The sequence below is a fragment of the Oreochromis niloticus genome, linkage group LG7 (assembly GCF_001858045.2).
Source record: "Oreochromis niloticus isolate F11D_XX linkage group LG7, O_niloticus_UMD_NMBU, whole genome shotgun sequence".
Taxonomy (NCBI): domain Eukaryota; kingdom Metazoa; phylum Chordata; class Actinopteri; order Cichliformes; family Cichlidae; genus Oreochromis; species Oreochromis niloticus.
The window spans coordinates 29,731,576-29,747,212 of NC_031972.2; the positions used below are offsets into that span (position 1 = coordinate 29,731,576).

The 15,637-nt window shown below is 40.1% G+C and overlaps 1 protein-coding gene across 3 annotated transcripts in view; it reads right to left on the minus strand.

The window, feature by feature from the left end:
- Positions 1–1,446: 1,446 nt before the first annotated feature.
- igsf9a (immunoglobulin superfamily, member 9a) overlaps positions 1,447–15,637 on the minus strand; it is a 51,851-nt gene continuing 37,660 nt past the window's right edge. For all 3 annotated transcript variants that reach the window (XM_005470399.4, XM_005470398.4, XM_019361292.2), the window contains 10 exons: positions 14,310–14,460; positions 13,946–14,057; positions 12,202–12,392; positions 9,703–9,920; positions 9,265–9,349; positions 8,331–8,501; positions 7,905–7,941; positions 5,339–7,570; positions 4,546–4,619; positions 1,447–3,812 (listed from right to left, as the gene is read on the minus strand). In XM_005470399.4, the coding sequence (XP_005470456.1) occupies positions 3,649–3,812; positions 4,546–4,619; positions 5,339–7,570; positions 7,905–7,941; positions 8,331–8,501; positions 9,265–9,349; positions 9,703–9,920; positions 12,202–12,392; positions 13,946–14,057; positions 14,310–14,460 (3,435 nt within the window). In that variant the 3' untranslated portion in view covers positions 1,447–3,648. The remainder of the gene's footprint in view (positions 3,813–4,545; positions 4,620–5,338; positions 7,571–7,904; positions 7,942–8,330; positions 8,502–9,264; positions 9,350–9,702; positions 9,921–12,201; positions 12,393–13,945; positions 14,058–14,309; positions 14,461–15,637) is intronic.

Sequence of the window (15,637 nt, forward strand, 5' to 3'; positions counted from 1 at the left end):
GGAGGAAAACACGAACACAGTGTACAGTTGAGTCTTACTTACTTGCCTGGCTTACTTACAGCTGGGCTCGTCAGGCACTCTTCTTGGCTGCGGTGGTTATTATTATATTTACATGCTTCCAGCTCCCGTTTTTGCTCCGTGACAGCTCGGACTTTTCCTTTCTCTCCCTCCCTCGCTCACAGACACATAACGTGTATGGCAGTCCATTCTCGCTGCATGCTAAATTCTTTAGGGCCATGCCTGTAGCATTCTGCCTTTTAGCTTAGCACAACAACAACAACAAAAAAGCGCTCTCTCACCCAGGAAACACGCAGAGAGAGAGCGCGTCACCCTGTAACCATGGCAATCGTAACGCTGCCGCCTGGAACAACATTACGTAGCTGTCAAACAAACCCAAACAGTCCTGACCCGCGACAATATGAAACAGGGAAGTACCGCCGTGTAATCCATTTATTTCAACAAAGTAACTGTATTCTGAATACCACCTTTTTAAACGGTAACTGTAACGGAATACAGTTACTCATATTTTGTATTCTAAATACGTAACGGCGGTACATGTATTCCGTTACTCCCCAACACTGCTTTCTAGTTATCTCAAGCTTAAAACTTTACAGAGGTAATGTAAGCACCTTTTTCTGGTTTGTGTATGACAACTCCTTTCAGTGAGACCTTGATTAGTTTCTAGCTTGGAGAGTCACTTCCTGGCATTTGGAAATAATTCATTCAGTTCTTAATGGCCATAATAAACGAGAGCTCGCATTGAAGCTAATCCTCCTAAGTACACACAATAACTGAAAAAGGTAGCAGTATAACAATCAGCTTTATGAGCCTTTGCTATTATCCACAACTCTTTGTGAACAGGTTTCTTTAAAAGTGTATTATTATGCTTCATTACCACTTTTCAGTGTTGTGTTTTCCATTTTCTAATGTGCGTGTGTGTGTGTGTGTGTGTGTATCTATCTATCTATCTATCTATCTATCTATCTATCTATCTATCTATCTATCTATATATATATATATATATATATATATATATATACATACATACATACATACATACATATGTATGTTACATATTACCACCTATTTTGCACTAGTTATGCTTGTAAAGGTAGGGCAAAAAAACCCCAAACAAACAGACAAACCTGGTGCTGTACACAAATTGTCTGCAGAGCACTTGGGATTTTGTCATTTCCCGACTTGAGGTACAATACGCACACCAGAAAATGAAAATGTTCTACAGAAGTGAAACATTGATTTGCAGTAAATGTAGCTGTTATGAGTGAATTTCAATTATAGGATGGATACTCCACAATGCTTTGGTACACTGCAGAGTTCTGAGTTAATTATTTGCTTGACTAATGTGCAGGCCTTAAGATAGAGGTTCAGCAACCAAAACCATTTTTTTTCTTTTCCTTTCCTCCATTGTTCGTGAAGAAAAGAGCGTGAGGCATGGGTGCATTTCTTTTTCTCAGTAGGTTTAGGGAAACAGTGAAACATTTGTGCTTGGTTTGATCCTCCAGGAAAAAAATAATCTGCAGTAGGAAAAGGAGGTTGGAAAAAATCTGTTTTTACAATTTGATATGGGAATTATTCCACACATTAATTAAAACTGATGTTTTATGTTATGAATTTGTTCCACTATTATGCATTAAAACAAAGCAAACTCTTCAAACATCTTAGTACCTAATCACACCAGCAGGTCGAAAGTTGTACTGGGATTGCTTCTTTTTCGGCAAAACAGGGTTCCATTGAAAGGCATATTAAAAGATAAAAGCAAACATTAACCTTCCATTGCTCACAACCACTGGCTTTCATAACATTTTGTTATTTTTGTTAATCAAAATAATATCTGATAGTCATGTTACTGAAGCCTGGTACAAGTCTGTCATTCTTCCTGGGCTAAATAAATGACTACCATAGAAGTCATCGATATAAAAGTGCACATCAGTCCTTAGTTGAGTGTCCTTCTACAGATTCAGCCTGCAAATTTATTGCAGTATCAGGATTTCAGTGTTGTTCTTTTTCTCCATGCTCTGCAGCATCTTTTAGCTTACCCACCATATGGCTAAAAATGTCTCTGGGCACAATGGTCACCAGTGGTGCAAATGTGTGAGTCAGTGTAGAAGAGAGTCTAAACTTAAACAAAATGCAACATGCAGTGGGAACGGGGGAAAAGACCTTCATACAACAGAATTTGCAGTCCTACAGCTCAGACAGAAGTATGAACAGTGTCCACTGATAATTGCACAATATCCAAAAAGAGTTTGGCTTAAATAATAAAACTTTGGCTTGAATAAAACTTCATGTGTTTTAGTGCTTTTCAGACTCACATTGCACCAGTCTGATCTCTTGCAGCTTTTTAGAAAAATACAACTTTCTCACGACTTTCTACTCTTAATTGAACCTTCTTTTCTTACTTATTAAAAACTACAATCACCGTTTAATAACAATGTCATAAAGCACTGCACAATTTTAGTTTCCCCCTCTAAAGGTAACTTATAATGATCTTTGAGTTTTTGTTTTGGATTTTGGTTTTTCGACATTGAAAACATATTCATAGAAGTGCGTTTTGCACCATGGTATTAATATACTATTTGACTGGATGTGTGAAAATACACTCTGACAAGTAAAGCATTTAACTGGTGCCACTTTTCAGCAGCACTCTTATCTCCCAAGTGTTTTTTACGCACGTGTTGCTGGGAGGAAAAAAATCATTGATTAGTCAGAGCTGACCCTTGCCAAATTAGGCAACACAATTTAATAAGGCTAATTTTCCTTTATGACCATAAAAAAATAAACAAGAAGAAATATGATCTTAGCTAACATGACCCTCTTCAATTACTGAACATAATTAATGGTCTTGCTGCACTGAACAAGGAGACAGCATGGTGAGGAAGCCTTTCATTACACTGAGTAGATGTTGGGATTCTTAAAAAAAATGTTTTCCTTTTTTTTGTTTTTACAGCAAAAAAGTAGATAACAATCTCTGCTGGGAAATTATACTTCTAGAAAGATGGTTACACAAATTGTGCAACAGTGCAGCTGAATAACCTTCTGTATTTTAGTAATCTTCATTACTAGATGACATTTCATTAACATATCTGCTGTTAAACTCAAAGGTGATAGATAATATCGAAAGCTCCATCCCAGCATAGACCAGTAAGTTGATAATGACTGTGATTATTTTGTCTTTTGTTTGGCTACTGTGTCATCCCTGGATGATGAATGCATATCAAAGTGCACAAGAAATAACCGTGACCAGATTTGATATTGGCAGATTGGCAGACAGTCTCAAAAGAAAATGTCGAAAGGATGATAGTTATGGGTCACAAAGGGAAACAAAGTTTAAAAGCATTGCATAAAGATAGCGATGGTTTTATGCCTCTACTACTTTTATTGAGACCTACATGTGTTGAAAATGATTATTTTCACTTGAGCTTAGCAAAGAGAATAGTCTAGTAAAAAAGGCAGTTCTGTACTGGCCTCTCTCTTTTTTTTTTCTTCTTCTTTTTTTTTGATTGAAAGGGGGATTAAAATTGATCACACAAAGGCTCATATTCTGCCACATGCACTTTTTTGTCGACATTGATGCGAGTCAGTAAGTGTAAGGACACACCAGGTGAGACGAGCCAAAGGCTGGCACTGTCAGAACAGCACAGTGTCTGGTTCTGGCTCAGCAGAGCAGCTGCTTTGATGCCCTGGGAGCCGAGAAACCTGACTGCAATTTTTCAGTGCCTTAGTGGAGCGCTGCATGCTGGGTAGGCTGCGGTACGGATCAGGCTTCAGCAGATTCAACGAAGGAAACAGGCCTGTAGGTAAAAAGAAACTTGTGAAATTGTGGTATCTGTGAGTTTCCTGATATTTTACCGCAGATTTCACTTCATTAAACTTGTGCACCCTGTAGGCTTTTGTCCCTTATATCTTAAACACCCAGAGATGTGAAAACCTCATAGGCTACAGGCTGGAAATTAAATATTGGCTTCTGACAGCAGGTTAACTTTCAAGTCAATTTACTGGAGCTAAATAGTGAAAACATCTGAAGTTTCTCTTAATTTGTGCTTGCAATATATAGTCACAAACATCCCCAGATCAAATACGAGTTTGCCAAGTATTCCATAAAAAGAAGTAATTAATTTAAGCTAAAATACATGCATCTTGTTAGCATCCTGAACCTGCATGTGCTGGATCAGAGATATATGCACATTCAAGAGTCATTAGAACAAGTGATTGTCATTTGTTTTTAGTTCAGTTATACAACTCACAGTCTGAAATGCTGGAGAGCTAATGTTCTATTGTCGTTACACATTTAAACAGAAACAATTTGCATAATGTCTCTGCCCTTATTGAGTGTCCCCATCCATGAGGAGTATTACATTCCCCACAGGTTAAATGGTGTGGATTTTTCTATTGATTTGCGGATCATAAACCACACAATCACATAAATTGCTCAGTGATTTTCAACAGATTTATACAGTTTTCCACCTTGTCTGTACTCAAACATGAGCCATATAAGAATATAACAAGAAATGCAAAAATGCTTACCGTGTTGGTCAGCAGGTTGTGAGCAGAAATCAGTAGCATCCCACTCATAGTTCTCATCAACAGAGACCTTTCTCCTAGAGAGGCCATAAAACAAGGCATGTTTAATGCATGCTCACACACACTCATGACTGTCTACAAATGGAAAAGTACTATGAGCCACACTTCGAGTTCTCCCAGCAAAGAATAAACTGTTTTGCTTCATAGTTTGTCAGACGGAGCAGAATGCTGAAGGTGTGCTTGCAAATATTCAGAAATCTTTAATATTATAATCTTTTTTTAAACAGCTATTAAACGCTTTCCTGTAGAACAAAGAAACTCTATAATCCCCTTCTCACTCTCAGTTATGAAATATATGTTGCTTTATGCAATATATCAGTGTTTGATGTTGATTTTGATTCAAATGGATTAAATTATTTTGATGTTGTTCACACTGTATTCCAAAAAATAACACACAAACATAATCAGATGCTCTTGAACCTTGATAGAGTCTATACAAAAATACAGGATTAAATTACTTTTTTTTAAACTTCTTTTTAACTTTTTGATATGTTTTAAAGAATAACCTTGCTCTAAAGTTTGGTTTTCTAAAAGTGGGTACACAGCATATTACTGTAATCTGAAAACACAATGTACAATGTTTCTTTCTATAAATTACATTAAATTGTATATTAGGCTAACCTTGAAAGCCTCGTATTTACCACACAGGGTTTATTCAAGTTGCAAATGTAATCCCGCACATTTTGTTTTATACAACATAATGTCCTTTATTCATTTATTCATTATGGCTTAATACCTTTGGCTTGGTTCCATTTTGTTATTTTGTATGTCCTCTGTGTTCCCCTGGGTGTCCTCTATAGTCTCAGGTGAGCTTATGAGTGTTGGAGAAAGGTGACACATGGAAAGGCGCCCATTACTGGGCTCCATGCTTCCTAGGCCACTGCTGGCATAACTGCTGTAGCTGCTGCCAGACTCTGGCACTCCATCGTAGCCTCCTGCCTCCAATTCCAGTACCTCTTGAGCATCAGTGTTGGGCAGTAAGCATACATCGTCTCCTTTCACGGCCTCCAAATAACCTCCCTCCTGTTCCATGGCCTCCTGGTAGTCCCCTGGCATTGTGGCAGCACTGGGTACAAGACAGGCCTCTCTTCTTGGTTCGTAATGATAAGGCACATTAGGATTTGTTGTGGGCCTTTCTGGACGGCTCACTGAAAATAGAGGGTCAGCAGCAGCAGAAGTTAAATAGGTGGCATATTTGGTATCTGCATGATCATTTGGAGGAGATCTGGAAATCTTCCTAGGAGGAGCACTTTGAGGTTTCCAGAACAGCGAGTCTGGAGGACAAGATGATGGAGCAGAGCAGTTTTCTTGGCTAAGAGAGTCTATCCATGCATCAGGAGTCAGGAAATTGCTTTCCTTCCGTCTTCTCAAGTCTAGACTCTGACTTCGCTGCTTAGAGAGTGATATTTTAGAGCCTTGGCTCGCAGCTTTCCACATGTGTGGTTCTAAAGGTTGCGAAGAATGTGGGACCCTGAATATATCATCCACAGAAACAGGGCCACGGCAGTTCAAGCTCGTGCTCCTCCTCATATCATGATGCCGGCCTCTGCGGGTCAGTGTGTGCGCTTGTACATGAGATGCAATTCGTTGGTGCAGCATTGGCTTTGTAGGCTGCACACCACACATCTCAAACTGTGGCTCATCTACACTCATCTCAACACACAAATCTTCATCAGTGGGCTTGGGGAGCACTACCTCCACATTTGAAGAGCCTGGCAACGCATCAAGAGCTGAATTAGATCTTTCAGTGTATTTATTGCTGTAGAAAGACAATGTTGAAAGGCTGCCATGACTAAGATTGTTCTGTCTCTGTGCCTCAGAACATGAATCATTTGTTTGCATATCTAGGCCTGTGGATTGTGGTGAATCATTATAGCTTTCTGGTGCTGCCCCTGCTCTTTCATGTCTCTGGTGCTCTAGGGAAAGATGTGGGAGAGTTAATCTGGCTTTCGAAAAATTGCTTGCCTCCTCAGATTGAAAGGAAGTCTGTTTGGGCAAAAACGGAGAAGAATGACGATTGCCGGACTTTAAATATGAGGGAGCTGCAGCTGATGATGCGTTGAGATGGGGCCTGGATTGGATCAGAGTGGGTGGAGAAACAAGAGGTTGCGTTTCCCAGTAGGAAGAAGATGATGATGATAAAAAGCTTGGTGAGAAACAACGGTTCTCCTTGCTGGCTAGGGAGTATCTGTGTGGCAAGGTGCTGCTCTTGTATTCCCATACAAGCTCATTGCCACCATCCTCCCTCCTCTTTAGGTCTGACTGCTCGCGCTTTGTGGAGTTTCTTTCTAGCGTGTACCACTGCAGCTCCCTCTCTAGTTCCTCCCTCTCCTGAGCCAGCTTCAGGCAGCGGTGCAGGTTCCCCCTTTCCCTCTCATGTTCCATTTGGAGCACCAGAGCGCTTGCAGTTGTAGATGGCTGACCAAGGCCAGCTCGGATATGTGGAAGCACTGGAAATACGGGAGTTATTTCTCTGTTGTGATGATGAATAGTGGCCAAACTACTGTCAGAGCACAAGCTGCTGAGTTCAGGAAAGCCATCATAACTTGACTTTTTGCAAGGCGGGAGATCAACAGAAAGCACAAATGGCAGCTCTTTCCTGTCTTCCTTCTCCGAGTGCAGTGACACAGACCGTCGAACTTTAGCGTGTTGGTCATACCTTACACTTTTCTTGCTGTGAACACTCAGAGTCTCAGTGTCATACGGTGGGAGTGTGAATCGCCCATCTGGACCTCTAGAGATCATCTCAATTGAAGGAGAAATTAGAGATGTTGTTTTAGTGAGGCTGTCTCTGCTGTACTTGGACATAAGATGCTTCCTCCGATTATTATTCTCGGTGCTAAATGAGGAACAGTCTGTCTGCAAAGAGGAGGAGGTGGTGGTAGAGGAAGATGTGGGATAGTGGGAGCTGGCTGGAAGTAGGCTTTTCTTCAGCACACTGTCTGGAGTGCCGGTGCCTGAAGTCTTTCTGTGAGGGAGAGAGAGGAAAAGAGGGGGAGGGAGGGGTGACAGAAGAAAATTGTAAGAAAAACTGGAGGTGTGAGGGGAAGAGAAATAGAGGCTGAGAAAATAAGACTGAGCGAAAGTGAAAGAGGGGGCGGGAGAAATATAGAGAGAGAGACCAAAACAACAGCAGCAGCAGCAGCAGCAGCAGCAGCAGCAGCAATGGATGAGGATGAGGAAGGAAACAAAGATATGCAATAGAAAATAACTGAAGTGCTGGCATTTTCAGCACACTTAAAGGAAGGCAGAGGGAAAGGTCAATGGGAGGTATTATAATGAAATGATAAAGGGGTACTTACATTGATGGGGAGCATTTATAGATGGCAGTTGGGGGCTCTGAAAGGAAGGGAGAGGGGCAAGATGGTATCTGACTCAGTAGGATACAACCACACTGACCAAGAAGTAAAAACATAATCAACCGTAATAAGAGCCCATTATAGGTCCCGAGGCACCCAGGCTTGTCCAAAAAGTTAATTACACTTACATTTATCAGCCACTAATGAGAAATTACCCTAATTAGCAAGTAATGTAAATGACATCAATAACTTTTACAAGTGAATGGACGAAGGGGGTGGACAAGAGGAGCGCCAAATCCATGCAGTGGGCCATGATTTATATAATGGATTGAAAGTGCTTTCAATATTTTATTGAATAAATGATGATATTCATGATGCAGTTCATCAAAGTGAGTGTCTGCTGAGTCTCTGGAGTGAGGAGCATTTTACCATCTCTCTTCTTTTCGCGGCGCTGGTTCCTCTTGCGGTTGATGATGCAGGCGGACCCCAGCAGCAAGACCAGGGCCAACAACATGAAGCCGACCCCACCCAGGACACCGGCCAGTAACGACTCTGGGACGAACTCCAGGAGCCGGGATGTGGACGGGTAGATCTCCATACCTGTGACATGATTTCAACAGTAGTACATGTTGCTAAACAAAGGCTGGTCTGGTCATAACTATTTAAAAAACAAAAAAAGGAACATAACATTTTAAGTATATATATAAACATATATTTAGAGAGAGAGAGGGGGAGGGATAGATGGATAGAACTACAGGATAACATAAATATATAGTTGATTAAAGGGGAAAGCACAAACTTGAGAACAGCAGCAACAACAGAATAATACTAAAACAATGAATTTACATTCTACATGATTAAATGTTTTTAGGTAGATTTAATCTCCAGTCTACATCCCTGATAATAATGTTCATCAAATCAGCAACTTCATTATTTGGCATAACTTAATCTGTCAGATGTAAAACTGAGATTATCAGCAGAGCTGTGTTAATCAGCAGGATATTTTTTGGTGCTGATGGTCCTACACCATTAGGGGTTGCAGATCTCTCTGTTTAATGTCTCTGTACTCTAGCTAATGTAACATTCATGCCATATTCACATAATAATAAGAAAAGTGCAAATTCAATCACTAACTCTTTTGAGAAGTTATTAGTGGAGCCATTTCAATCATTCAGGCTTCTAATGGACAGCTTTCCCTGAGGCCTGCTCTAAATTTAGTCTAACGCTGGGAACAGAGGGATGGGATAAGAAATATAGAAAGAGGGGGGAAAGAGTTAGGACAAGGAGACTGAGGAAGTAGAATGGGTTCAAACACAAGGTGGGGAAGCAATGTGAAGCAAGCAAGGTTGCTCACCAAACCTACCTGCGGTGGAGACATTGACTGATGGACTGGGCTCGCTCAGCAAGTCCCCACGTCGAGATAGCAGTCGCAGCTCGTACACACAGTCCTGAGACCAGCATCCGCACACACACAAACACACACACAGTGGGGAGGACAGAGGATGAAACCACACTTTGTCAACACCGGATTGTGCTTGCAATGCTAATGACGTTCATTTGAATTCATGTAGGCCTATACAGGAGAGAAAGAGGAAGGATGAAACAGACTGGAGGAAAAAAAAAAGGCAACGCATGCAGATTGAAATATGACAGAAAAGTGATGACTGCCATGAAGTGTGCATAATTGAGAGTCTGAAAAAGTAAAACCACGGAAGGAAAGCTTAGATAAAAATCTCAAAGGCATTCAACAGGCAGCATGGACTGATTAGTCTCGCAGGGAGCAGCGCGTCTGGCTTGTTACCTTGTGCAGACCCGGAACCACTATCTCGCTACTGTTGGCACTGATGTCCTCGTCCAAATTAAACCACTCCCCTTGCTCGGTGCGGGATTGGAGAACAAAGCCAGTGACGGCAGGGTGCTGAGCTTCAGGAAGGGACCATTGCAGAACAACACCTGCTGAACCCCGATTAGCTGACAGCGATGCAGGGGGCTTTAGTTTATTTTTCCTTGGTGGAGGATCTGATGCAGAGAGAATAATAAAGAGCTTCAGTCGATCAGCTTGATATGTTCTGGCGGAAAAATTAAATTACACCAGAGGAAATTGCTACAGCCACTGATGCTCAATCTTCAGAATGTGAGGGGAATAAGAGAGAGGTTGACATTAGTCTTTTGCAGTGTGCCAAACAAGAAATACATACTCATCTTTATGTAGTTTGGTAAATTCAAGACTTTTTGATAAAACATATCCACTCATTCAATTTTATCTATCCACTGAAACCACTGATATAGCATGCTTACGCCTTATTTTCAAGATTATCATATTATTATAATTAACTCCTGCCATGAATGTTCAACAAAGACAAACTGACATGATCAGGTTGTTTGTTTCCCCTGAGTCCAGCCTTTATTTTTTTTGGCTCCCAACATAAATATCTTAAAAAATAAAAATCTAAATGTTATTTTTTTACTTCTTATCCAATGGATTTCACCTTCAAAGGAATTTCCATGATCTCTCAGATGTCTCACAGATATATTTTCTCTGACTGGAATGAAAAAAATGTTTCTAGCAAGGAAAAAAAAAAAATCTGCATTTAACAGCATTTCTACAGACTGCAACATCCACTACCCCGGCCATTACGAATCTAAGGCAGAGGACTAAACGGATTTTAATGTACTATCCATTCATCTATGACGAAAAGAGTAGTGCCATTGGGTGTATAAACATCGCATTTTAATGTTGGTTTTTGCCCTAAGCTAAATTTTGATAATTTTTTGATGACACCGGAGAGCTGTAAATCGCACAAAATACCTTTGAACATACGGGCCCAATGCTGGAAAAAAAAAAAAGGTTAAACATGACAAAGAGTGACAGGCATGCTGGCAGCTCTTTCTATTTAGACACAGCAGTGCTTTGCGATGAATACTAACATGCTCTGACAGTGCATACATGATAAGCTTTATATAATATCCTTTTACCTCCATTTAGTGTCTTAGCATTATTTAGCACCAGGTAATGGGGATATTGCTAGTTTAAAGTAAAAAAAGAAAGAAGAAAATACAGCACAGTGCTGTGAAAAAAAGTATCTACCCCCTTTCTGATTTCTTAGTTTTGTGCATATTTGTCACACTTACATGTTTTAGATCATCAGACAACACTTAATATTAGACAAAGATCACTTGACTGAATAAAAAATGTAATTTAAAAAAAAAAAAAGCTATCCAAACCTATGTGAAAAAGTAACCTATGAACAATGATCTGAAACACACCAGCAAGTCCACCTCTGAATTGTTCAAACAGACAAAACAAAGTTGAGCTAGTCAAAGTTTGGAATTAAATTCAAATGAGATGCTTTGGATGACCTAAATCGGGCCTTTAATGGTTGAAAACACTCTAACGTGACTGAATTAAAACAATTCTACAAAGAAGAGTGGGCCAGAATTGCTCCCCAGCGATATGAAGGTTATTAGATTTAGGGCCAACTTTTTTTTTTCCCCACACACAGGCACAGGTAGGTTTGCCTTTTTTCCCCCTTAATAAATTATATCATCATTTAAAAACTGCATATATTATTCATTTAGGTGGCCTTGTCTAACATTAAAATTGGTTTCATTTGAAACGTGTAGCAAATATGCAAAAGAAGAATAAGAAATCATGAAAAGAGGAAATCCTGTTTCACTGCACTGTATTTTGTTTCCAGTTTGTGTCACTACAGGACTGCTTAAATGGGATCAAAGAATGCTATAAGAGTTGCAATGAGTGTGCAAACCTTTTGTTTTATGTGTTTATTTGGCATTTTAAGTCTGTATTTAAAAGTAGCAATAGTGAGATAAGAAACAACACATGTATGCAAACCGGTTAATCAATTTTTGGACCGAGCCTGAAATGTGAAAGATGTGAAAGATGAGATGAACCCATTAGGTTTCATCTTCTAGGGATTGAAAATCATGACTGAAAATGATGTTTAGGTTTGTGCTGGGGATTAGACCAACTGATGGAATAACTTACAGACTCCTTCAATCACAAAGTTGTACTGCAAGAACATTATTATTGTCACTGAGAGCTGACTCGCATATTTATCACACAACAGCTAAAGTTTGCTTTTGGCCTTTGGGCAGAATTAACCTTAATTAGCTGCAGCTGAGAGTGAGGAGAAATACAAACATCTGATAATAGATTTGTTAGCTTTGGAGCTTTGGAGTGAATCAGACAGCAAATCTCCATTTTGTGCCAAAATAAGATCATCCTTTGAAATTGCAGCTCCGTAGACAGATTTAGATAAAACCAGGGGATGATACTGACCCAAAGTCCGTGCAGTGGCGATGTCACTGAATGGGCCAGTTCCCATTTTATTCTGAGACAGGATACTGAACTGGTAGTGAGTGGAAGGAGACAGGCCTGTCACCTGCAGCCTAGGGCCAGAGGAGGGGGGCACAGGCACAGAGAACCAGTCCTGCTTCCCGTCATCATCACTTGCTGAAATCTTTTTCACCCTGCAGAGGCGGCGAGACAGAGAGGAAAGGAGTGAGAACAAAAGAGGAGCAGGGAATTCTGGGAGTCTGATTTTATGAAACATGACAGAAAAGTAGGTTTCATTAAACATTCATATTCGTCATCAGCTCCAGAATGTGTGGCAGAGACGGCACTGATGTATCCTGTGCTATTGCACAGAGAGCTTGCAACTCCAATTATAGTGATTTTCGTGTTTCTACCTAGCTGAGGTTCTACACGTCTTTTCTCTACAGAGAAAATTACCTGACCCTAAGGCTAAAAAATACCCTATTCACCTATTCAAAAACAGCAGAAGAAATATTAATACCAGTCTCAGAAAAGGAGTTTCTTTTTTGAAGATGATGACTTGGACTCCAGTGAAGTGGCATCAGTGCTACTGGTAACATTAACATGGTTATGCTGACTTTCTCTTTTGATATTCAAGTGCACAAAGAATTCAGCACAGATACCTTATTTTACTGTGTTCTGCAATAAGCAAATCACTTTTATTAGGCAAATTACAAGAGCAGAGACTTGTTTCATTTTCAAGAGGAATAAAAAGCTGCCCAAAGAGCTATAACACATATGCATGATTTTTAAAATTTCTTCTGCTGGACGCGACAAAGTGCAAACAAGAACATGTTTTTTTTTAAATCATTTGTGGACATAACTGAAATGTATGGTGATTAAAGTTACCATACGTTTCAATAGGTATAACTTTCACACTATACCCAAATATCCTTATATGCTGAACTTCTTAAAGTAAGACGATCATCCTCTTGCTTTTCTCACTGTAGCGTTTTCATTTAACCTGTGGTCACGGCAACACATGCTGTGACCACAGGCTGTCAAAGGAAGCTGCAGCCAAGACTCGGGAGGTTGTTTACCCTTGATGGCTGATCTATTTTTGTATTTTTGAAGTCGTTTAGATTTATTTATGTGCTCCTTACTGTAGCACTGACCCAGTTCCCTCTCAAGGATTAAGACAGCTCATCTCATGTTCATCTGATGTAGCACTCTCAGGTTACAGTGTGGTCTTTGAAGAACTTTTGTGTATATCTTTACTAGTATCCTCTGACATAAAAAATACATGGTGATCTAAATATAGTTTATTATTTATTTCTTGGAGTTTATTAGAAAATATACACTTCGTGTTCGTGCTAAACTTTTTTTTTTTTTAACAGTGAGCTCATAATTCTGGTTGTTTTTGACCAAGTTCCACCAATTTAAGGTTCCTTTTATTCTCTCCATCACACCACAAGCATATCTAAAACAAAATCCATTCATCTATGATTCATCAGAACAAAAGTGCTGATTCACAGGAAAAGAAAGTAGGCAGATTATCCTCTCTTTTGTCAGTAACCTTGTATTGTAGCTAGCATGGCCACTGCATTATAAAGTTATGCTCTGTAGCAGCGTTTTTTTTATTGAAGCTGCCAACAAGTGATAACAGATAAATGAACTCCTCATTCGGGAGATCAATAGAGTGATACCACTGCTGTCGATGGCTGCCATGGTTACTGCCCGAAAAGAAAGTGGGTGGCTTTACACCCACCAAACTGAAAATGTCTGTGCTGATCCTCCATCAAAGCCTGCCTCCCAGGATATGTTGGCCTGCTTCACCCCTGGAGACACGGACAGAGAGGTAGCCGCATGGGGACTGGTTCCTGTAATGGAGGGAATGGAGAGGTGTTGATGGAAATCGGCCAGCACTTCAACTACCTGGAGTTTAGAGGCCATCTCTCTCTGTACCACATTTATCCATCGGAGGCGGAGTGGAGGCACAGGCATCTGGCCTGTGCTGGGTGTAATAAAGGTTTACACAGGTATACAGAAAATAATTTGGGAAAGTAAAAACTAAAAATGTGCACAGCTCATGTAATCACTGTGTGGTTATGGTATTGTTAGACAGGACTCACCCAGAACAAATACATGTGTACTGGTCTTTACTGAGGCTACACGATTAGAAGCGCTGCACTCCCACACCCCCTGGTGGTCCTTGGTCAGAGGCTGCAGCAGCAACGAACCGTCGGGTTCTACGGAGTAGGAAACGCTACGAGCCAGGCCAACCTATCAAAAACACCAAAACCATTCACACGTGGAAGAAAACTCTCTGCGTTGGTATAATCAGATGTACATATAGCATGAATGAAACATCTTATAACTTTCACAAATAGCTGGGACATATTAGGACAAACAAATTACAAATCACAAGTCAAGGAATTAATTTAACTTATGCACTTCATAAGCAATTTAATATGCATTGCTGACCAGACATATTGGGACATATATTTGTTGATAAGCTTATTTATTGATTGATTGATTGATTTTGTTTGGGCTCCATTAAAAAATTGAATGTAGTCCTATAGGTTTGAAAAGCTAATGCAAAGCTGCCTTAAACCTGCAATTCTTCTAATAGCCACTGGGGGCACTGTTTGTGAAAAGAGGTCTGATTGTACACCAATGACTGTAGAAACATCACATGATTCATTTATGATACTCTTGTTGTGTCCATTGAAGAGGTATTGGAGAGCCTTCAAACCCTGCAAACATGTTGCACCCCAACTCAACATGGACGATGCTGTGCATGCTGATTGTTTGATAAGTGGGCTAGAATAGGAAACAGAGCCACAACAGAGACCAGGAATGGAATGAACCCCCTCCCCCAAAAAAACCAAACAGCTGCCCTCGGACTGCCAACAATCTACCGCTGCTGGACAGTCATTTCCCAAAAAGCAGATGATAATACAGGGTATGATGTAGGGCATTGCTATACTTTTTAACTGATTAGCATATAAGCACGCATTATCCACTGAGATTAATGTCCAATTCACAGTGTCTGGTTTTCAAAAATGATGGCAGTAGCCAAAATGGTTAAGTGAAAACTTCAAATATCTGCTGGGTGAGTGTACTAAGGTTATACCCACATTATATACAGTCTACTGTCCATACTCCAAGTGACTGGATTTGAGATGTAATAACAAAGGAGGTTAAACAGCAGATTTCTGCTAAATTTGAGTCGTAAAGTTTACAGCATGCATAGCAATTCTGTTATACAACCATCCGATTTTTGTCCTTATTTCTGTGAGTGTGGATATGAAGTCCTTTTTTTTTTATTTAAGAAGTAGGCAATTTCATAATAAAAAGTGGTGATAAAGTTGCTTTTTCAAGTGCTGACTGGTCTCAATCTCTCACAAGGAAAAACACTGATGCGCTGATTTTGCTTCTGGCTGCACTCATCATCATT